The sequence below is a fragment of the Solanum stenotomum genome, chromosome 7 (genome assembly GCF_019186545.1).
Source record: "Solanum stenotomum isolate F172 chromosome 7, ASM1918654v1, whole genome shotgun sequence".
Lineage (NCBI taxonomy): Eukaryota > Viridiplantae > Streptophyta > Magnoliopsida > Solanales > Solanaceae > Solanum > Solanum stenotomum.
Genome location: NC_064288.1, coordinates 40,771,638 through 40,794,379, shown reverse-complemented (window position 1 = coordinate 40,794,379; position 22,742 = coordinate 40,771,638). Strand labels below are relative to the sequence as shown.

At 34.5% G+C, this 22,742-nt stretch overlaps 1 protein-coding gene across 2 annotated transcripts; it reads right to left on the bottom strand.

Moving 5' to 3' along the window:
* Positions 1-6,623: 6,623 nt before the first annotated feature.
* Positions 6,624-22,664, bottom strand: LOC125870434 (probable LRR receptor-like serine/threonine-protein kinase At1g06840). 2 transcript variants are annotated; one of them, XM_049550870.1, is made up of 20 exons: positions 22,368-22,664; positions 22,061-22,211; positions 19,032-19,103; positions 15,211-15,282; positions 14,836-14,979; positions 14,609-14,680; positions 13,603-13,674; positions 12,569-12,643; positions 11,586-11,654; positions 11,276-11,344; positions 11,062-11,133; positions 10,811-10,897; positions 10,551-10,619; positions 9,958-10,457; positions 9,295-9,456; positions 8,428-8,711; positions 7,970-8,021; positions 7,436-7,686; positions 7,215-7,349; positions 6,624-7,067 (listed from the first exon to the last, which is right to left on the bottom strand). In XM_049550870.1, the coding sequence occupies exons 1-20, from the start codon at positions 22,474-22,476 to the stop codon at positions 6,723-6,725; spliced, it is 2,862 nt and encodes a 953-aa protein (XP_049406827.1). In that variant the 5' UTR covers positions 22,477-22,664; the 3' UTR covers positions 6,624-6,722. The 2 variants fall into 2 exon arrangements, with proteins under 2 accessions (XP_049406827.1, XP_049406828.1); XM_049550871.1 differs by lacking the exons at positions 19,032-19,103; positions 22,061-22,211; positions 22,368-22,664 and adding an exon at positions 15,551-15,606.
* Positions 22,665-22,742: the final 78 nt, after the last annotated feature.

Here is a 22,742-nt window from a genome sequence, read left to right as displayed (position 1 = left end):
TTCTTTTAGTTTTTCTTTATGGCTTCTTGTGAGAACAATAAAATTTTTGGGGGTTGTAAGCCCTATGTTGATGACCAATGACCTTGTTGGGAAGAAATTGGTGTGGTGAATCAATCTTGGCTCATGAGCTTAGCCCTAAGAGAAGATAATGAAAAACTCCTACATTTAATGTGTCAATTGAGGGATGATATTTAGAATTTTTACCTAACTAGGTGTTTTGAGATGACCCATATTAGGTCAGCCATTGCAACTTTGGAGGCCTTTGTGAGAACAAGAATTAGGGTAGGTTCTCTTCCTAGTCAAATGGACAAAAAGAGTGAAGTGGAGTTGGAATCTCAAGAAGAAGGGGTTATGATTAACATGGATGCAATATTGAGTATTTGCTACCTATCCAAGCCAATAAAATTCCTCTTTGCTAAAATCAAAGAAATGATACTAGTGAGAGTGTCACTCACTTGAAGACCAAAGATTATGAAATTTAATGCTAAAATGGCCTAGTGATCCTCTCTCTTATCAATGCTTCTCAATGAAAAAAAGATGTGAAGTTGGGTAAGAAATTTAAATCTTCAAAGTGGAGAGATCGAGTAAAACTCTTGATGATCTCATGCACTTCCAATGCTCCTCGAAGAGAAGTTAATCTAAAATTGGAAAGAAGGTTCATTGCCTAGAAGTGGAAACACAAAGGGTGATGTACGCGGCGTCGCATCATGATGTTAAATTATCTACTTGATGGGAGGAAACTCATTGGTATCCAAATAAATTTAATTCATTGTTTAATTTAGAGTTTCAGATTAGATTTGATTTTTTTTTCTTTAACTAATCCTCATGATTTTAGTGTTTGGAGTTAATTTGAATAAGTTTGGAGGAAATGATCTTGATGGAAATGAATTTTTGGGGTCAAACCCCTTCAAAATATGCCTTGAGGAACTTTTTAGGTACCCAAGTTCACCCAATAAGGCTGGGAGGATTTCCCAAAGGTCCTTCAGTTTGCAAAAATGGACAGTGAACAACCTGCTGAAAAAGGGCATTGAAGTTGCAATAATGAGTAGAGGTTCGCTTAAGCAAAGCTCCCAAAAGAGTCACCCGCTCTCTTAAGCGAACATCTCTTAAGTGGAGGGGCACTTACAAAAGTGAACCCCGCTCTTTAATGAAAGATCGCAAAAGTGAGCACACATCGCTTAAGCAAAAGTAAGGCTTTAAAAGGTCAGAATGCTGGAGTTAAATGGTTAGAAACCAAAAAAAAAAGGTCCAACTTCTTGCTCTCTTCCTAATTTATCTCAAAATCTACTCTAAAACTCTTGTTCTTCATTGTGAAAGCACAATTCGATATGTTTGTCTCACTTTTACTCTCTTAAAATGGTAAAATTGTTCTTGAATTCTTGCTACTTTGTTTAAAGTTGGGGGTATTATGTGGAGAGAAACCTTCTCAAACGGGAGGGGGGGGGTTAAATTTGTATTTGTGTTGGCCGAATCTTGCTTATTATTTTTTAATTGCATGTGTGTGGGTTGAATTATTGTATTTGGGGAATTCTTGAGTACCCATTTCATGATCAAATTGATGAAAAAAGAGGTTGTATACCACGTGTTAGATAAAATGCTCATAAGAACTCAAAAAATGATTTTTGAAGTTTTTTGTGGCAAAATGATTGAGTTTTTCAATTTCTTGTTTGTTTATTGTCGGATTTTAACTATTGAAAGTTGATTCTTGTGCGAAAAATGTATAAAAAGATTTGATTGTTCATGTTGAGGAGGCAACGTCATGAAAGCGACCGAATTGTCGCAAAAGCAAACTTAGATTTAGAGACCCCTCTTAACTTTTGCAATTTCGCATAAGCGGCCTCCTGGTCCCTTTTCCGATTGGTCACTTAGTAGGCCTATTTTTTGTCCTGGTTTGGGTCCTAACCTTTTTCTTTGACTTCTACCAATAAAAATAACATTGTTTAACACATGTTTCTTACACTTTTATCCTATTGGGATTTCAGATTTCTAAAAGTCAAGAATGGCACAACAACTTCATTTTGAAGAGGAAGTTGCAGTCGAATATGACCAATATCGATTTGTGTATCTCAGAGCTCAAGAGAACTACTATTTTGATCTGATTAAGCAGAAATTGTTGATCTAGAGAGTCATAACACTTGCTTAACTGGCCGAGATGCTTCCAAACTTTTCCCAAACGTTGGATAACTCTGGATGGATTTGTTTTTCTCCTGAACTATGCAACGCAAACGAGTAATGTGTGAGGGGGTTTTATGCCAACCTCATGGAGACCAACATTTCAACAAGGTCGATAACTATTTGGGGCAAGATCGTTGACTTAAGTGTGAGGTGGTAGTGTTTGGCTAAATGTGTCGTTAAATCTATAATAATGGTCTCTCATTTTAGTATGTTATCATTCATTGTAGCACTCACTATGGAAATTTTAGCTATATTGTATTTATATAGATATAGTAAGAAACAAGATATGAAAATAGTAAAAGCATGCAAAGACGGAACAAAACCATGAAAAAATTGAGAGCCACAAAGTTAATCGCACAGGTCATAGCGATGCGGGCCTGTTGTTTGAAAAAAAGAGAAAATTTAGTCCATTGTGATGGTGTCTGCCTTAATATTTTTACGCAAAATACATAAATAGGACCCTTAACTTGGATTCAAATTTTAACTTTGACCTTAAACTTCCAAAGTGCACAAAGAGGCATTTTAACTATCCAACTGTTAAATAAAAAACACTCGAATATTATAGCCCAAACGCATAAAATGCAGACTCTCCAACGTGGATTAGTTAGTCACTCAATGGCTACCAACTCATTTAAAATTTTACACATAGATATTAGAATGGAAAAAAAAATGAAATTATTATTCAAATTGATATATGGTATAGGGTGAAAGACTCTTCCGTTTTACCCCGTTTCTTTCTCAAAATTGTGAAACCCTAGCTGGCGATTTACAACAAAAATCGTGAATCAAGGGAAAAATCATTCAAGATTTGTGCTAAAAGTTCATATACTCTGATGTTTATCTATTCATCTTCCTCAATTTAGTCCAGATATGTTTAATTTTGTCCTTTTGAACTAACAATTTGAATTGTTTGCTGACCAAAAAATCTACACATCCAAGAATCCAACGACATGGATTGTTTGCAAACCTAGAAATCTTCATTAAAGTTCTTTTTCCACAATGACAAAATTTTTTGAAGCCATTTGCACTAAAAAACGAGCAGAAACCGTGATAAAGAGAGAAAAGGGATTAATTTGAAAGAAGAGGGAAAAAATAGGATTTTGATTAGAATATATATATATATATATTTGTCATTTCAACATATTTTTTACCGTTGTGGACCTCAAAATTTACTTCTGAAGCGCGCAAATTGAGTGCACAGCACGTGTTTTGCTAGATAGGATTCAAATATTTTTTTTATTTAAGAGTTGGATAGTTAAAGTGCCCCTTTGTGCACTTTGGAAGTTTAATTAAGGTCAAAGTTAAAATTTGAAGTGAAGTTAAAGCTCCTATTTATGTATTATGCCATGTTTCTAGGAGTCGAGTTTTGTCCAAGGCATTTGGGGCATGTTGCAATGGCCCAATTGCTCAAATTGTAAAATTTAGCTTTATGAAAAAGGATATTTTTGTTGTAAAAGCACCTACTATATAAAAGGTCTTGAACCTAATTTCTTATATGGAGTTTGATTTTTTGGAGCTAAGGAGCGCGATTATGGCGTTCAAGCAACAGAATTCACCGAATTTTTATTACCTTCATTTTCTCTTTGTAACTTTTAAATTTTTAACAGCCATATGATTATTGCCATGATTATGTGTGGGTAGTTTTCCTTATTGTAGGGCTATGGGAATTGGGAGTCAAACGATGTTGTAGTGAATTTTGAATTGACATGTTTTTTAATTATTACTAGTTTTACGGCACGTGTGTTCACGTGTGCATCATATATACAGTATTCAATGTCGTAAAATAGAGTTAATATTACTAAATTAAAGTTTTTAGTAAATAATTATATTGATAGAACATAGGACAAATGCTTTTAAATGATTAATACAGATTGTCATAGAGTTACTTTGTATTTTGAGATCAAAATGACCATATATCATTGAAACATTTCAAAATACATTTAAAGTTAAATATGGAGAGAAAGTGACATTTCTTTAGAAGTATTGTTTTTACTTCACTCAATTTTGTAAACAAATCTAACCAACAAAAAAAAAATATCAATAAAAAATGTCACCAATAGCCTTTCCTCTTGAGGTTATGAACATAAATGGACACCATTTAAGTACAATTTTTCTCATAAATATTCATACTTGAAATTTAGTATGTGCATGTACTAGTAAGGATTACTAGAAATATTTTGATATTTTATCTTTATACGTAATCTATCTTTTTACAAAATATAAGTACTCAATTAATATTTGAGTAAGACTATCTTAGAGAGGTCATTTTACAAATAAAAGGGTACTTTGTTGTTATAACGAATGATGGTTAAATAAAGGTTTGAGTGTGTGTCAAATATTTAGCTTGACCAATATTTTGTTTTATATATATATATATATATATATATATATATATATGTATGTATGTAGCATAATTTAATTTTAATATATGAGCAACATCACCTTTGGTAAAAAATATTTATTTTTTTTATGTGTCTACCTTATCGTTGAAGAAGTGTAGTCTTATCCTTTTTTCTGTTGCATACCATATGATATAGTTGTTTTCTTATGAAAGTATCTAGTATCTTATAGAAGTTTTATCGTGATATAAAATATTAAATTTTTGGTACAAGAGTATTTTATGATCAATCACTATTTTCTTATCTATTTTTATATAACTAGCAAGGAGTGTATCTTGTGACATAACATTTTCTCAAATTAAAATGAACACAAAATAACACGAAATTCATAATAAAAAAATTTCATACTCAATATAAATATAAAAAAGAAAAAAATATATGAAACAATACATAGCCAATGAAGAAGGAAGACGAAAATATATGTTCATGCTATATTCACTGTAGTGTTCCATTTGATTAAAATATCCTGTCATCAACACTTTACATTATCCGTTCATTTTACTTACAAATCTATTAAAAGTGAAAATCTATTTTTGAAATAGTGGATTTAACATCAAAACTAATAATTTAATGGACTACGTTGATGCATGTTGTTTTAGTAAAATTAGAAAGAAACTCCTTCGTTTGAGGGTAAAAGAATAAAAAATGAAATAACAAAGAAGAATATCTTACTAAAATCATGTGACCTTTTTCATATTTGTTTATTATTATTGTCTTTCTCACAATATTTCGTCAATGTTAACTCGTGAAAATCGTAAGAAAAGTACAAGTGTGGATTGATGAATGATTTGCTACAATTTGTTCACCAATTCTTTCTTATGTGGTACCTTGAATTTCGTTGAATTTTGAACTTGATCCCCTTGAGATTTTTAAGAAGAAGAAGAGTAGAAAACTTTAACAAAAATCGTAGTTTAAAAGTGAGAGGAAACCCCTCTATTTATAGCTAACAAATAGTAGTATGAATAGGTCCTAATTGTGCCTTATCAGAAAAGTTACAACATTTCGAAAAACTCATTGCTCATGGGAAAAGGCACAACCTTTTGAAAAAGTCACAACTCATCGGAAAAGGCCCAACCTTTTAGAAAAGTCACAACCCTTTGGAAAAATCACAACCCTTCAGAAATATCACAACTCATCGAAAATGTCACAACCCATCAAAAAAATCACAACCCTTCGGAAAAGGCACAACTCTTTGAAAAAATCACAACCCTTTAATGTGAAAAGGTATCTACTTTTAATATAATTAAATTCATAAATCTAATTAATTGAGTACTTTTAATTGGGGGTATTATAGTAATTCAACATTCAAGTTTGGGAGTTCATGCTTTTAAGGTAGTATAAAATAATAGATAGATAGATATAGATATAGATGTTGGCTTCTTTATTCTTTTATCGTGCTTATTTATTTCATTGTCTTGCTAACACTGAAATACTATCAATCGTCCAGAATTGAACTTGGAAAAAGGAATTTGATTGAAACTGAATCAAATAATGCAAGTTCTTTGAATCTAGGCCTCGAGAATGAACTTGTAATTAGAATAGGAATATATACCTATCATTCTTGCTTAGTCTTGATACAAGAATTATTCTTGCATTCTGGTTAATTCTAACTCCATAGGAATATAGGTGTTAGATGACTTTATTAGGAGAGTAAGAACCCGAAACCTTTCATGAGTTTAACTCTTGATTAATAAACCAAATCATCTAAGTAGTCAATTTAAGTGAATAACTTATCTGAATTGATACGTAATCCATAGCCCTGGAATCTATTCTTTCAAAAAAAAATATATATATTCTAAATTCACTTACGTACTATTGTGCAATTTCTAGTGTTCTGTACATACTTTACAATTTTTACCATAAATCATCATTACTTGTTACACTAAAAATAATCTTTAGCAGTAATTAATTAACAATAATATTGTAATTGACACTAAATATATTTTTTAGAGGCCTTTAACACACTTTTTGTAAAGATTAGAAAGAAAGAAAGCATAACTATCTTGTTCAATATTAATATTTTAGCACAAAAATCATTCACATTAACTATATATTGGATAAGATATATATGTTACAAGTGTTAGAAATATAGACAAAATATTTGCAGATATAATTGACTGTACATAGGAGAAGAGGGCTCAATATCTATCACCTAGGATGAATGGAGGGAACAACTCCACTGACAAGGTCACTACCAGATACATCAGCTGAAACAAAAGGATATTTCATAGCTGAGGTTGAAGATGGGGTTCTGCTATCCTTTTCACTATCCGTGGCCACGGAATCTCTAATTATAGAGTCAGATTCAGGCATCATCACCCGTATGTTTTCCAGTTCTCGAACCACTTCTACCATCGATGGCCGACCTTCTGTCTCTTCTTGGCAACATTTCAGAGCCAGATTTATGAATTTCTCTACACATTCCGAAGGATAAGATCCCATCCGATCATCAATCACATTGAATATCATACCAGAACGATACGCAAGGTTCACCTGTACATATATATCCATACAACATGGATTCAATTATATCTAATGGAGACCAAAAACCTTGATATTATTACTCAAATCCCTTATGTTTTAACACTTAATTATGTGTAGATGACAACGATAAGACAATATTTTCTACCAAGACAGTACCTCCCTAACAATGTTCTTGCCGTGTGAAATTGGCTGCATTCCGGTGAGAAGCTCAAGGAATACAACACCAAGGCTGTAAACGTCACTCTTGTCAGTCAATTTATGAGTTAGGAAATACTCTGGGTCAAGGTATCCCTGCAGAGAACAAGCATTAGAGTCACAAGGTAGGATCACAAATATTTTGGTCAAAATATCCACTTCCTTGAACAATCAATGCTCACCGGAGTACCCTTAACAACTGTTGATACATGAGCAGGCAGAGTCCCTTCAAGATCTGGAACTGGAGCGAGCCGTGAAAGTCCAAAGTCAGCCACCTTTGCAATAAACTTAGAGTCTAGCAATATATTGCTTGCCTTGATATCTCGATGGAATATAGGAGGATCAGCCTCCGTGTGCAAGTAGAGTATGCCCTTAGCTGAACCTAAGGCAGCTTTCAATCGCATAGCAAAACTTAGAGGTTCTTTACATTTACCTGACACACCACAAGTCAACTCATTAAATCCCATATGATATGGTCAAACACTTGATTTCTGCTAGTGCTCTCCCCAAAGCAATCCCCTAAGACTAACCAGCAGAAAGATTGATTTTCTACAATTTTCATTGGAAGGGATTTGGTTGGGGGCAAGGCTAGATGTTGTCGATTAGTTAATCGTTTGCGTGCTTAAATGTTTTCCTTATCAAAATGAAGTGCTAGAAGGAAAAGATTTGCACAAATAAATGGAGGCAAGAACAATGTGAATTATATAGTTATTTACCAGATAGGTGGTCTCTCAGAGTACCATTAGGCATAAACTCGTAAACCAGCATCTGCAGGTAAAACACAAAATTGACAAAATGTTCTAATTTAGGAATTGAAAAGAGAGAAAGGCACGTGTGTATGTAGAAAGAAGACGGAAAAGAAAAAGACCTATAATCGGCCAGAGGCGAAATAATATCAGTAATCACAATATTAAAGAAGTCCAGCAATTGTTGGAAGAAAAAGAAAAAGTAGTCCAATTATCTGCTAGCAAAAAATCTTCTCTTGGATCTGTATTCCTTTGCTAATCTTTAAGCATGTGAGTGCACATGTGTGTAGGATCCATTTTAAGGTATAAGAAAGATCATATATTCCTTTTTTTCCTTCCAGCATTTAAAAAAAAACAAATCTTTTGGTATTACAAAATTGAGCATACTGCTCCATTTGATTTTTGTTCATGATGAAGTAATAAGGTACCTGTTCTCCTTCTTCACCACAATATCCAAGCAAAGACACAAGGTTTCGGTGATGTAGCCTAGATAATAGTTCAATTTCTGTAAGAAACTCCTTTAGGCCCTGTAACGATCCCTCTTGAGCTCGTTTAATGGCTACAGCTGTCCCATCAGCTAAAGTACCTTGATAAACTTTTCCATACCCTCCTTGACCAACAATGCTGGAGTTGTCAAAATTTTTGGTCGCCAGTGTCAATTCTTCAAAATAGAACTCCTTAACACCATCAATTTTGACAGAGATTTTCGACACTGCAATGCAAAGACACGGGCTTACAACTTTAGTTTGAGACAATATATCTATATCATAATCACCACCTTCATGGCATCAGAGTTGAGATTGAGGTTAACATAACATGCAGGCCTAAAAGCAATGTGTTATTCAAATGTGAACTAATTGATACGCAAGATACGATACACGAACAAGAGATGATTATGCTGCTGATCAGTAAGCTCATGAACTAGACAACTTTTTAGATGAGAGAGAATATATTGTTTTCAGGGATACTTCCAAATGAAAACTCTAGCTGGATTCTTACATCTAATATTTCTTTGCAGAGATAACACACTCATTATCATGCTCTTTGAAATTGCAGTATTTTCAAATGGAGACTATTCCATCGTTCTACATCTAATTTGATGTCATTGTATTTTCATCATTCTATACAAACATATAATATTCAATTGTCTCTTTCAGTTTCATGATTGCTGTATCTAGGTAAAAGTTAATCCAAGTAATAAAGACGTATGAGAATGTATAGTCTACAATGATTCAAAATGCTACAATCGCAGAAAGCAACACAAACTTCAAGATCAGTAACTGTAGTATACTCACATAGGCTGCGTTTTGAACTGGCACGGTGGTGCTTCTTCATATGCAATCTCAGTATGACAAGTGATACAAATGCCGATATTGTGACCGCACCAGCAATTACCCCTAATATGATGCCTGCAAGAGCTCCCTTGCTAATACCAGACGATGAGGGAGGGGGGATGACTGCAAAAGAACAATAAACACTATATATCACAAGGACACAAATAGCTAGGCTTCACCCCGTTAAATGCTTCGATAATATGATATGATATGGTATCTATTCTTGTGTTTTATAATTGCACAAAGGATTGGTAAGTCACCAAATTCAATATGGCCCAATGATTAAGTCATCAGCAAAGGAAAATCACACACCAACAAAAACAAAAGTACAAGAAGAAGTAAGAGATACACAAAAATATTTTATCATCAAAATAAGTTAATCACATAGTCAAGTTCACTATATATCATGATCTTTTACTGACAAAAGGAAGAGAACAGATTAGGTCATGCTAAAGATTTCTTAAAAGTTCACTCGAGCAGAGTAGTGTCAGCTAAGAGTAAATCATAGAGAAACGAAATCAGATACATATCTGAGAAAGTAAATCAATCAAGATGTGGAGGGATAAATTCCTCTTCAATGAGTACTCCTTGGAAGACTATGTTTAATTAAGGAGGCATACGTACATTCTCGATAATCTGCAAGTAGGGTGAAATTGAGAAGTTCATAAGGTCCAAAAAGATCATTATCAGGAATCAGCCATCCAGTGAACATGCTACGGAGTCTTAGGACCTCACTTTTATTGAACAAACGAGAGCTGTTGTTATCATCAAAGATGGGGAAAATCCTCAAGTACATCTTCACCCGAGGACCAGCTTCCAATGAAAATGTGTTAAGGTGTAATTGAGATATATTCAGTTTAAGACCAATCGTGATATACCACTTAAACTGATCCACGTATGATCGAAAATCCCGAAATCCAGGACTCTTCAGCCTGTATCCTATAAGCAGCGGTAGAGCACAAAAGCAAGTAGGATATGGCAGGGCATATTCATAGGGGGGAGGACACGCCAAAGGAGGACAATCAGTGTTGTTTGCTAATTGCAAGGTACCACCAGCATCTCCATTGTAAGGTCCGCAAAAGTTGAGTAGGATAGAATTTGAACAGAATGGATTTCCTTGAAGACTAGAACAATAAAATGGGAATGTAAAATGTTCACATTGTATCTTTAAACAAAGAGGAATTATTGAGATGATGATTATACAAAAAAAAACAAACCTAACAGTGACATTTTGTGGGATAACCAGAGTTCCTGAGATATTCAAAAGCTTATTGTTCCGCAAATCCCTGCAATATTACAGCAGATACATCTCAACTACAGTCATATTGATCTCAAAGTATGGAATTATCAAGGACTAGACAGCTAGGAAAAACTAACACATAGGATAGCAATAACAAAGATGGCCTTATGGTAACAAATCTTTTTTTCATGATAAATTTAGAAGCAAATCTGGATCTCTCAAAATTTCAGTCCTTACAAGATAAGTGTCTCCGTAGCGTTGAGTGTCCTATTTTGCCAAATTATGGATGGAACAGAACCGCTTAATGAATTGTTTTCTAGCGACCTGGCAGCACAAAAAAATAATGAATTAATGGATAATTGTAGCGAACTATTTATGTTGTTGAGTGGTAAACGACTGACAAAACTATTTAATAAAAGTCGTGTCTCTAGAGTAACCAAAAAAATATAGTAACAAAAATGATAAAGAGCAGAGGAAATAATGCTCACAGTTTCTGCAAATGAGGAAGGCTTGAAAAGTTTGAAGGAACAGTTCCATTGAGGTTGTTGTATGATAGATCACTGCCACAATCAGAAGTAAGATATTGCTTCAGAAAATATCAGATAAACAGTATGATGGACCCGACAATATCACTTTAGCAAGTAGTAGTAGATAATAATAACTCATGATAAAGCTTACAGAAAAATTGTATCAAGCTCTTACATTGTCGTCATATTGTCACTAAGCTTGTTCGATGGAATGGACCCACTTAGTTGGTTAAGGCTGAGATCTCTGAAATATGAAAATAATTAATTAGAATATGCATGTTGCAAATGCAACTATTAACCAAAAAGGGTAATTATGTTGAATATTGATCTTAAGTGATGTCGCTGTGAGCCTAAAGCTAATAATCTGTGTTCCCTCAAGTGAATCCTGATTATTAACATTTGACTTCTCCATGGAAACAGAATTGTAATATAAAGAAGTGTATAAATGTCCTTATAGTATGCATGAACCTTGGATATATTCTTACATGTAAGTAAGGTTAGGTATGTTGCCCAGATTTGGAACTGGTCCCTGTAAGCTACAGTTCCTCAGGCTCCTGGAAGGATGAAAAAGCAGAATCACTTTAAATCAATATAAGCTCTCAAAAAAGCGTACTAATTACAATACAAGGTTTGCAATACTTTCTTGAAACAGATGAATTTATTACTACTTTGAAAAAATGAAGCATAAAAAGCAAAAATACTTGCTTACAATCTGGAAGAAGCAAACATATAAGCTACTGAAATTGTAAAAACATTCAGTGGTTCCAGAACCTCTATTCTAAAAGCTCTTACTTGATATATACAAGCTTTACAGGTAACAGGTGATTAAATTATCTCTTATAGTATTTGCTTCCTGTTACTTTTAACTACTATTTGAGGTTAGGATGAACTAATCATTTCTTCCAGCTCATTCATAGTTTTCTCATCCTGTTCTTTAGTCCCCTTTTTATTTCCCTTGATTGGTAACTTCAATGTTATTCCACTGGTTGCTACAAATAATGGCTATTCCTTGTTGCCAAATAGTAACAAGGCGAATCACCATTGGAAGAATCTCCAACAGGAAATCGCAATCAACTTTGAATGATTGTTCTAATGACACAATTAACTTGAAATTATAGGTTATATACTGCATTACTTCTATTATTTGAGGATAATGTGTTTTATCATTCATTTATGCTACCAATTCTATAATAAGTTAAATAGGAGTTCTAACCATCAAAGATTCTATATGTACATGCGTATGCACCCAATTCAGTCTCAGAACCCATAGTACATATAAAAACTCAAGATAACTAATGTTGATTGATAAGTGTTAAAACTGTTATGCCTATTCACAGGAAGATTATAGAAGAGCAGTGACACAAAATCTTTTGAAGTTATGGTTCATGCCCCCCCTGGACGTAAATAATTTCTATCCTCATGCCATAAATTCCAACTCAGCATAAACAAGAGATTTTAATGGACTTACAGTTTCAACAAACGTGACATGTTCCCGTATGAATCAGGAATGTGACTTCCTTCAAAGTTGTTATTATCAAGTTGACTATAAAACAAGAGTAAAATCAAATATGAGACATTTATGCTTACAGAATAAAAGGTAGTTATGGCAGAAAGAACAAAAATTGAGACAGTAAAAGAACTTCTCAGAAAGAATAAACGAAAACAGATGTGTACATAGACATCTCCTACAAAGGTTTAGTCCATTTTATGAGCTGAAACCCTTTAATGTCAAAAGTCAACTAAAAATATGGTCCCTGTTGATATTTAAATCAGAAATAACTATACACAACATGACATTTCTTATCTACAGAAAAATCTTATAGGTGATAACTATGTCCAGAAAATTGATTCAGTTTCATACTGTTGCTAATCTTTTATTCATTATGAGCTCTAATATTTTATCCCCGAAAGAAACAGTTCTCAACTATTCCCTTGATAAATAAAGCCTCTTAGCAATAATAAAAATGTTTTCATCTTTTGATAGTACCATAAAATCTTTTGATTGGCTTAAGGGATACTAGTGGTCTTCACAGCAATGACAGGTCATGAAGCTTTTCTATTGCATTCAGCATATTATTCCAGTGGCAACTCATGATTATTATTTCTTTTTTACTTTACCAAATATTGCTTTACCAAAGATCAAAAAGCTACATCTGAGAGATCCTGTATTGATACTTCGAACATAATATTGCCATCTGTGTACATCAAGAATAGTCTTATATGCTGAGTGTCACACTTCGTAATCAATAGTTACTACAACAAACATAGCTTGAACTAAGGATATGTTTGACGATTTCGTAACTTGTTGCAACTGCCTTGTCTCCTTTCTATGTCTGCAACAGAATTTCAATTTACGTCACCTTTCCCAAACTCATCATGAGGGAAACCTCTTCCACAATCAAGATGAAAGTACTTCGGCTCCAAAGTTATCGCCAATGAAAAGATATTCTAATATCAGTAATCAAAAAGGTAGTATATACATAGCAAAGAAAGATAGCATACAGTATGCGCAAATTTGGGATTTGAGCAAGCTCTGGTGGAAGGTAACCCGATAAGTTGTTATTATCAAGAAGCCTGGAAAATGAAGGGAAAGGGTGATAAGTACTTTATAATGCAAAACACACCTCTAAATAATATTCATCAAAATTAATAGATCAAAAACACACGAGAACTGCAAAGTAAGGTTGTGTAGAATAGACCCGATGTGGTCAGGCCCTTCGGGGAGCTCACATATAGCAGGAGCTTAGTGCACCAGGCGAATCTTTTTTTTTTATATAGATCAAAACCACACTACATTCTAAGGTTAACAAGTCATCTTTATCTAGTCTATCCAGAAAAATTCATTTCTATATACAATATTAGTGTGCAACAATTGATATTAATGAGATGGTTTAATTCCAACTAAATTTTCTGCTTAATCTTTTTGGTCTCAGTCTCATGTTGTATTTATCAAATGAATTTTGATACATCGACATACTTCTTTGGTGATAACATAAAAGAAGTCAATCAGTAAGAGTGTATGGGTGTTTTAATTCGTCAAAAAGAAAGAAAGCATAGTTGCTTGCAAATAGTAAGAAGAGATAGATATAATCATTTCAGTACCCACCTATTCCTTGAACAAACAAAGAGTAAGCCATGAGAGACAGAGGCGGATCCAGGATTTTAATTTTATGGGTTCAACCTTTATGTTCTTAGCAGTGAGCCCCTTACACTACTAAAATTATGGGCTCAAAATCTAAATGTTGATTGAAAATTTAATGATTGTTTACATATCTATCCATATTATGTGTCAAGAATGCTGGCTTTCAGTTGAACCCAGTAATAATACTCTCCACCACCACTGATGAGAAACAAGGGAATCCTTTTATTTTTCCTGATCGGAAAGGACTCCAAATGCATCATTCATAAAAGCAACATTTCTACTTAAGTCTTGCGAAACATCATAGTTCACACCACCTGAAGGACTGTGCAGGCAGTAATACCGTCAAAGAATCATATTGTCACTTACAAGTGAAGTAGGTTTGGAAGTTTAGATAGCTCCGGTGGAATTTGTCCACTTATCGAATTGTTATTCATGTGGCTGACAGAAAAACAAAAATCACATATGGAAAATACATATCAGTAAATAAGAAATGAAAATTCTGATGTTAACGATGTATGTGGCATCAAATAACCAAAAAACTGGTATCGGGCTGTAAGGAAATTAGTAATCATCCATCTCAAGAAATCTCTTACAAATGTGCTGTTTTTTCCAAATTTGCAAATGATACAGGTAAGGGTCCTGATATGTGGTTTTGATCAATTTGTATCCTGTTCAAGTTGGGAAGATAACCAAGCTCTTCAGGCAAAAAACCCGTCAATTCATTTCCATTCAGAAGTCTGAAACCATAAAAAAAAAAAATTAAAAATATATAAGTAACAACCAGAGAAAATTATTAGGTAGCAAGCAAGATGTAATATTTCCTGAATAAGTACACATGGGAATTATCCAAACATCCACAGATATTCGCTCATTCCCCATGAGTAAAACCACAAGAAAAGAGTGAACAATCTAAAGGAAGTCATAATATCAGTAAAAAGAAGGGAATGGGAAAAACAAGTTTAACTTACAATAATTCAAGTGTTTTGATATTTCCTATCTCCTTTGGGATTGTCCCGCTAATTGCATTCCACATTACATCCCTTTTTAGGACAAATGGAAACAAAAAGTTAGCAGAAAAATTACAATGTAAAGAAGCTGTGAGAAATATTAGAGAAAAAAATATTATTGAATTGTGTGTCTACATTATTACATTGAGACCCTATTTATACACACTACATTAGACTCCTTTTCCAACTAGGATTCCTATTCCTATTCCTATTCTTATTCTTATTCTAAATAGGATTCTATATACTATTCATATTCCTACTAGGATTCTAACACTCCCCTCTGCATACAAGTCATATGTACCTAGTTTGTTACAAATGTAATTAATACGAGGATCAGTGAGGGACTTGGTGAAGATATCTGAGTGGCTCCACCTGTCTTGGCAAGAGTTTAGCATTCGGATCCATAGGAGTGTCAATGAGTCTACATCCCATCATTCTTGTCTCCTCAAGAATGTCTAAGGCATATTTCCGTTGAGAAATAACAATACATGATTTAGACCGAGCAACCTCAATACCTAGAAAATACTTCAGTCTGCGATGCAAAGATCTTTAGTCCGGAAATGTTGAAAAAGATGTTTCAAATTAGTGACACCTTCTTAATCATTGCCACTGATAATGATATCATCAACATATACCACTAAACAAATACACAGATTTGGTGCAGAATGTCGATAAAACACAGAGTAATCAGCTCCACCACGAGTCATGTTGAACTCCTGAATTATTGTGTTGAACTTACCAAATTAGGCTTGAGGAGACTGTTTCAGACCATAGACTAACCTAGAGTGACCCGTGCAATCGACATCCAAGGCTAGACTCCCCCAAGCAACAAAACTAGGTGGTTGCTCCATATAGACTTCTTCTTCAAGATCATCGTGTAAAAAGCATTCCTAATGTCTAACTAATGAAGAGTCCAATGAAGAACTGCAACCATGGATAGAAAAAGACGGACATATGCTATTTTAGCCACAGGATAGAAAGTGTCACCATAATCTAGCCCAAATATTTGAGTATACCCTTTGGCAACAAGGCGAGCCTTAAGCCGATCAACCTGATCATCTGGACCAACTTTGATTACATAAACCAAACGATAACCAACAGTAGATTTACCTACATGAAGGGAAACAAGCTCTCAAGTACCATATGTAAAATAAACATTTCATCAATCATAGATGCCTCCCCCCTGGATGAGAAAGTTAGGGATGCGAATAGAGGATAAAGATGATACGAAGGCATGATAAGATGACGATAGATGATGATAATTCAAGAAAGTATAATGTGGGTTAGCATTACAAGTGGAACATATACTCTTTTGAAGTGCAATTGGTTGGCTAGGAGGAGGCAAGCCTGCAATAGGAACAAGGTCCGACGCATAATATGAATCATCTATGACTAATGTTGGATGCGGACGACGATGATAAGTTATGAGTGGTGGCACTAAAACTGGAGACATAGAAGTAATCATAGAGTCTTCAAAAGTCGGTACAGGTAAAAGTTGAGGTATGGACATGAGAGATGTAGAAGTAATAGTAGAGTCCTTTAAAGTCGGTACAGGTAAGACTTAAGGTATGGGTAAGACTTTAGATATAGTAGGACGATCAAAAAAAGAATAGTAAGGTTAAAATTCAAAGAATGTAACATCAACAAACATAAAGTTGCGACGAAGATCAGGTAAATAGCAACAACACTTGTTTTGAACTCAAGAGTAACCAAGAAAACACATTTGAGAGCACGAGAGGCTAATTCTTGGGCTAAGTTGTGAACAAAACATGTGCTCCCAAAGACACGAGGGAGGATAGAGTAGAGAGGTGACTGAGGAAACAATATTGAATAAGGAATTTGATTATGAATGGAAGATGAGGGCATCTGATTAATTAAATAGCAAGATGCGAGAACTGCATCGCCCCAAAAACACAGTGGAACATGGGATTGAATGAGAAGAGTGCGAGCAGTATCGATAAGGTGCCTATTCTTTCTCTCTGCTACTCCATTTTGTTGACTGTATGGACAAGAAGTCAGATAAATAATTGCTTGATCAGTCATAAATTGTTGAAATTGGGAGGACATATATTCTAAGGAATTATCACTACAAAAGGTACGAATAGAGACACCAAATTGATTTTGTATTTCAGCACAATAACTCTAGAATATAGGAAATAATTCAGAGTGATCTTTCATCAAGAAAATCCATATAGATCTTGAATAGTAGCGAAACCTATGGGTGAACTGACTCTACTAAGACCCCAAATATCAGAGTCAACTAAGGAAAATATAGACTCTGCACAACTCTCAACACTACATTGAAAGGTTGTTCAAGTGTGTTTCCCACGTTGGCATGACTCACAATCTAATGTGGATAAACGGAACAAAATAGGCACCATCTTTTGTAGCTTGAACAAACTAGGATGTCCCATACGTTTGTGAATTATGTCAGGAGAATTGTAATTGGACATGCTATGCATGAGTTAGACGAGATAAGGTAGTAAACCTTGTGATTCATATCCTACACCAATTGTTTGTTCCGTACTATGGTAATGCTTGACAAATGAGTCCTCAAGAAATAGTATGCTACAATTTAGGGCACGAGTCAAATGACTGACTAATGCAAGATTGAAAGGATAACCAGGGACATAAAGAACGGACTTTAAAGTGACAGAGGATAGGGGATTAGCTTGTCCAATTCATTTTGCTTTGGTTTGGTTACCGACTGCGAGTAAACCATATTTGAAAGAAGTGATTTATCACCAGAAACATGATTAGAAGCGCCAGAGTCCACAATTTATGATCCAAAAGTAGGAGACTGTGCAGTTGAGGCTACTGGTAGAGGTATCTACTTACTTGCTTGATATTGAAGATACTCATTATATTCCTCTTGAGATAAATAAACCCGTTTATTACCTATGACGTTAGATCGAACTACATGCATATTTTTGGTGGTTGACTATGCAAAGAATAGGATGTTTCATGAGTGTGTCCAAGCCTATCACAATAACTACACTTAGGTCCAGAATAACATATGTCATGAGTGTGTCCAAGCCTCTTACAATAACTACACCTAAGTCGAGATCTTCCAAAGCGACCTCCCCCTTGTCGATTCTTCTTGGACAATGATGTTTGATTATCTTATCTCCTCATTAAGGGTTCTGACTTAATCATAGGACTAAATCGAAATCAGTGATGAACGTTTACAAATTTTGTATTGAACTGCTAGAGAAAAAATCGAAAGGGGTCTTGACAGATCTTGCCGGAAAATTGACAGAGGTCACCGAATTATTAAATTTAACGACCGAAAAGTGGTCAAAATATGAGAAGAAAAGAAAAAAATTATATGGGTAGGGTCAGAATGATGGCACGACCCTACTGGAAAAGAGAAGCAGAACGCTGATAGAAATAGATGAATGCGTATCAGCCCCGACAATCATCAAAAATTGACGCACAGTGACCTGGTTGAGTTTCTCACTAATGCTCTGATACCATGACTGACACTCATCGGAAATTGACGCACAGTGAGCCTAATCAAGTTACTCACTAATGCTCTGATACCATATGAGAAATATTAGAGAAAAAAATATTATCAAATTGTGTGTCCACATTATTACATTGAGGCCCTATTTATAGACACTACATAAGACTCCTTTTCCAACTAGGATTCTTATTCTAAATAGGATTCTATATACTATTCTTATTCCTACTAGTATTTTAATAGAAGCTATTAGTGGGAAAAAATTGCAAAGCAGAAAATATTTAGAAGAGAATAGCATTTGTTAAATATCCAAACTTACAATATTTTCATGTAAGATAAGTGACCAAGCTCCGGTGATAAATTTCCTGACAGATCCATATCCAGTAATTGCCTGTTAAGAGGAAAAACACAAGGACTCATCACATTGCAGATTATTGAAACATACTCTACTGAAATGTGATCAATCTCTAGAATGATCACCCACCACTTGTTTCAAGCTACATTAAAATGTTTACAAACATCATAACAAGCAAAACAACTGAGGTCAAGAATTAAACTTCAGACATTAATATTTTTATTTATTTTTAACTAAATCAGACATTAGAATTTATGTGAGACTGTCATCTTTCTACACAAAAAAAGTTGGTAAATTCACAAAGTATTCAAAGTCTATGTTCCTTCTAGACTACTAGGACCCTATAATGTAAGAGGGCTTCTCTGTGCTCCTTCTAGACAACTAGGACCCTATTAGGTAAGAGGGCTTCTCAACTATAATCTCTACACTTCAAAGCTTCCTTGTCCAACTATTGAAAAATTGCTAGTACATACATCCATTTATCATTATTTATTAATTTATTTACGTGTGTAGAACTTGTTGGAAATTTTAGGGAGGACAACTCTCAATCTCTCAAATTCTGTTGAAGATAAGTGGAGGAACAATTTTTTTTTCCTTCACTCAACTTGCTTCCTTATAACCGCTATAGTGCCTAGGAATTAATAGGTATTCTTTTAACATGTACCTAGTCTAATATTATCATAATTTAGTTCGATTTGTTTTCCTAGTTATGAATTAATTTATACACATATCTTAGCATTAATTTCTAAATACATGAACTAGGAAATTTCATGTACTTGAGATGAACCTAGGTTATTTTTTCAACACCCCCTTTAAAAGTGGATTCATCACTCAAAAGAGTGTTTTGGAAGACGTCAATCTTTGATGGATTATAAAGGCAAGGCATCCACAGCTTGATCTTGTTTCTTCAAGATCTCAAGCTCAACTTCATTTTATGATCTTCCTCTACCTCGTCCATGTCCACCACTTCTTCTATGATAGCAACACTTTTCATCTTTCTTCTTAAAGAAAACCAATGTTTGCAAAGCTTGTTTGATTCATTCTTGTTACTGGTCATTTCATTTTTCTTCATGGACTTGCAAAGGCAGCAAGTTCATCGATGATCATGGTGTCCAAGGATCGTTAATTGGACTCCTCAGTTACAACCATAAAATTAAATCGTGAATTCAAGGATCGTAGAACTCTTACAATGATCTGATCATCCTGCAAATCTTATTCATCCTCGTCATCATCTTCATCTTTACTTGGGTTTTATAAAAAGAAACCTTCTCAAATATCATGTCATCAATCCTTTGATAGATGCAACCATGTTTCATATCTATCATTTTCGTGAAAGTCACATCACCCACTACCTTTCTACTCAAGATTCCTCATCCTACAGCTACTCCATAAGCAATTGTTTGTTCAGGGTTGAAACTCTTGTTTGATTCCTTGTCATCAAAATTATCTCTGGAAGTTGTTTTAATTTTTGAATTATTGGTAGTTCCATGTACCAAAATAATTTCTTCAAGTTGGTGCTTCTCTAACCCAGCATCCTCATAGCAATAGTAGCTAATCTCATTCACATTCATTTCACCCCGAAGTATCATTCTTCCAAATATTTGAGAATTCGGGTTCTCTACAGATCCCTCCGGACAAGTAGCTCTAACAGCAGATGTTGGAAATTTAGGAAGGAGGGCTCTCAATCTCTAATTTAATTCTAGACTTTTTGTTTTCCAAAATCATGAATTCAACTATACATGCATCTTAGCATTAACTTCTTAATACATGACTAGGTAAATTCATGTACTTTGAGACGAATCTGATTTGTTTTTTCAACAGAACTAAAAAGTTCATATTTGTGGAAGAACGAAACCAACTACTTGTCAAATAAATAGTCTCGCTGTTGGCCATAATCTTTGGTTTATGCCACACAAAAACTTTGATGTAATGATATATTAATACAAACCCCAGTCGCATCCTGGACAATAGGTGCTTGATGATTTTTGGATGTCCATGGTACATCAAGTAAATACCAAGGCCAATTGGTGAGGCTTATCCCAATTCTTCAGCGAATCTCCTATTCTCAAATACAAGCATGTGATACGGTGAGAGCTGTACAAGATAGAATAGAGCTTGTATGCTTACCCGCATAGCATGAATTTACCTAGTGCATACGAACAGAGCAGGATGAATTGCAGGCTCCCCCATTTAGATCCTAGAAAATGTATGATATTAGATAGTGGGATGCTCAATAGATTTTCACTAGCATGATTTCTACTTTCAGCTATTTGAAAAAGAGTCTAAAGCAACTTCAAAGGTTTCTTCTTTTTTTTTTAATCGACTTCAAAGGTTTCTTCTTGGGATCCAAGTGTGAATTTGAGACATGACATGATGGCCTCACTTTCCCTCAATCATTACTTTTTTGTTACTAAATCAATTTCAATTCTCCAAGTTTAGTTCTGATGCCTTGTCTTTACTAATATCTGTAGAATCCAAAATAGAACTAAAAAATCATGCCACCTATTAGATGAGGCAAGTTGGAATAGACTAATTTAGAATGGTTTACAGAGAAGATATCGATCACATCTGGTACTTACAGCTATGTCAGGATCCGATAGGTCATGACTTTTTGGATTAAATCCTTTGACAATTCTCTACTCCGCCACCTTCTTTGTTTGTTTCAAATTGAATCTATGGCAAAGTGGTTTATATGCTTACTTTACCTACTTGACTAAAGGGAGTGAACTTCTTTCAGTGTGAGCTAGCAACTAACTACCAGAGGAACAAAGAGATTCAACAACCAATACCCAATTAAGTACCAGATTTGGAAGCAAGTAATAAAGGCAAAATGGCATAAATTCAGGAGAATATACATTATTTGAGAACCAAAGTAGAGAGACCAGATATATTCTTGAGAAATCCATAGATTTAGAAGTGTGTTGGAAAAATTAAGCATGTTAAGAACATCCATGCTTATGATGCAGTAGCAAGAAGTGTGATAAAGGTCTTACAGTTCTCGAACATGAAAATAACCATCATTGTTTGTTTGATTGTAGCAGAAAACCCCAGTCCAATTTGAGATACATGGATCTCCTCTCCTCCAGTTACTGAGATTCCCATTTGGATCAACCAAACTATTCTTGATGGCACGCAATGCTTTTACTGTGACACAAATTTCAAAAGTTAGGATGGTTGTCATGTAAAAGTAAGAACATGTGCAGTTGCTTTGTATTTCTGTTTACAGCATTGAAACCCCGTACCAATACCATGTAACAAATAAATTGGGAAGATCAACAGAAAAAGTTATGTAAAGGTTACCTTCATCTGGATGAGTAGTTTGGCTATTTGCCTTGGTAAATAGTAGCAAAGACCAGTAAAACCATAGAAGCAAGGTGATCCGAATAATTGAAAGCTTAGAAGCAGACATGGGAGAAAGATGGAGCAGTATTAGAAACAAATTAGAGTAAAGAGTTGAATTGTATTTATTTATTACTCTATCTTGCTACAGTGTAAGTAGATAAATAAATGACGAGGAAAATGCTTTGGTTTGTTGGTAAAGAGAGAGAGGAACGAAGTAAGATTGAAGATTGGGGAATGCTGACTTGGTCGCCATAGGAGGTAGTGATGGAATGGCTGATGAAAGCAGCAGCCACCAGAATCAATAAAATATTGAAACCTTCAACTAATGCATCC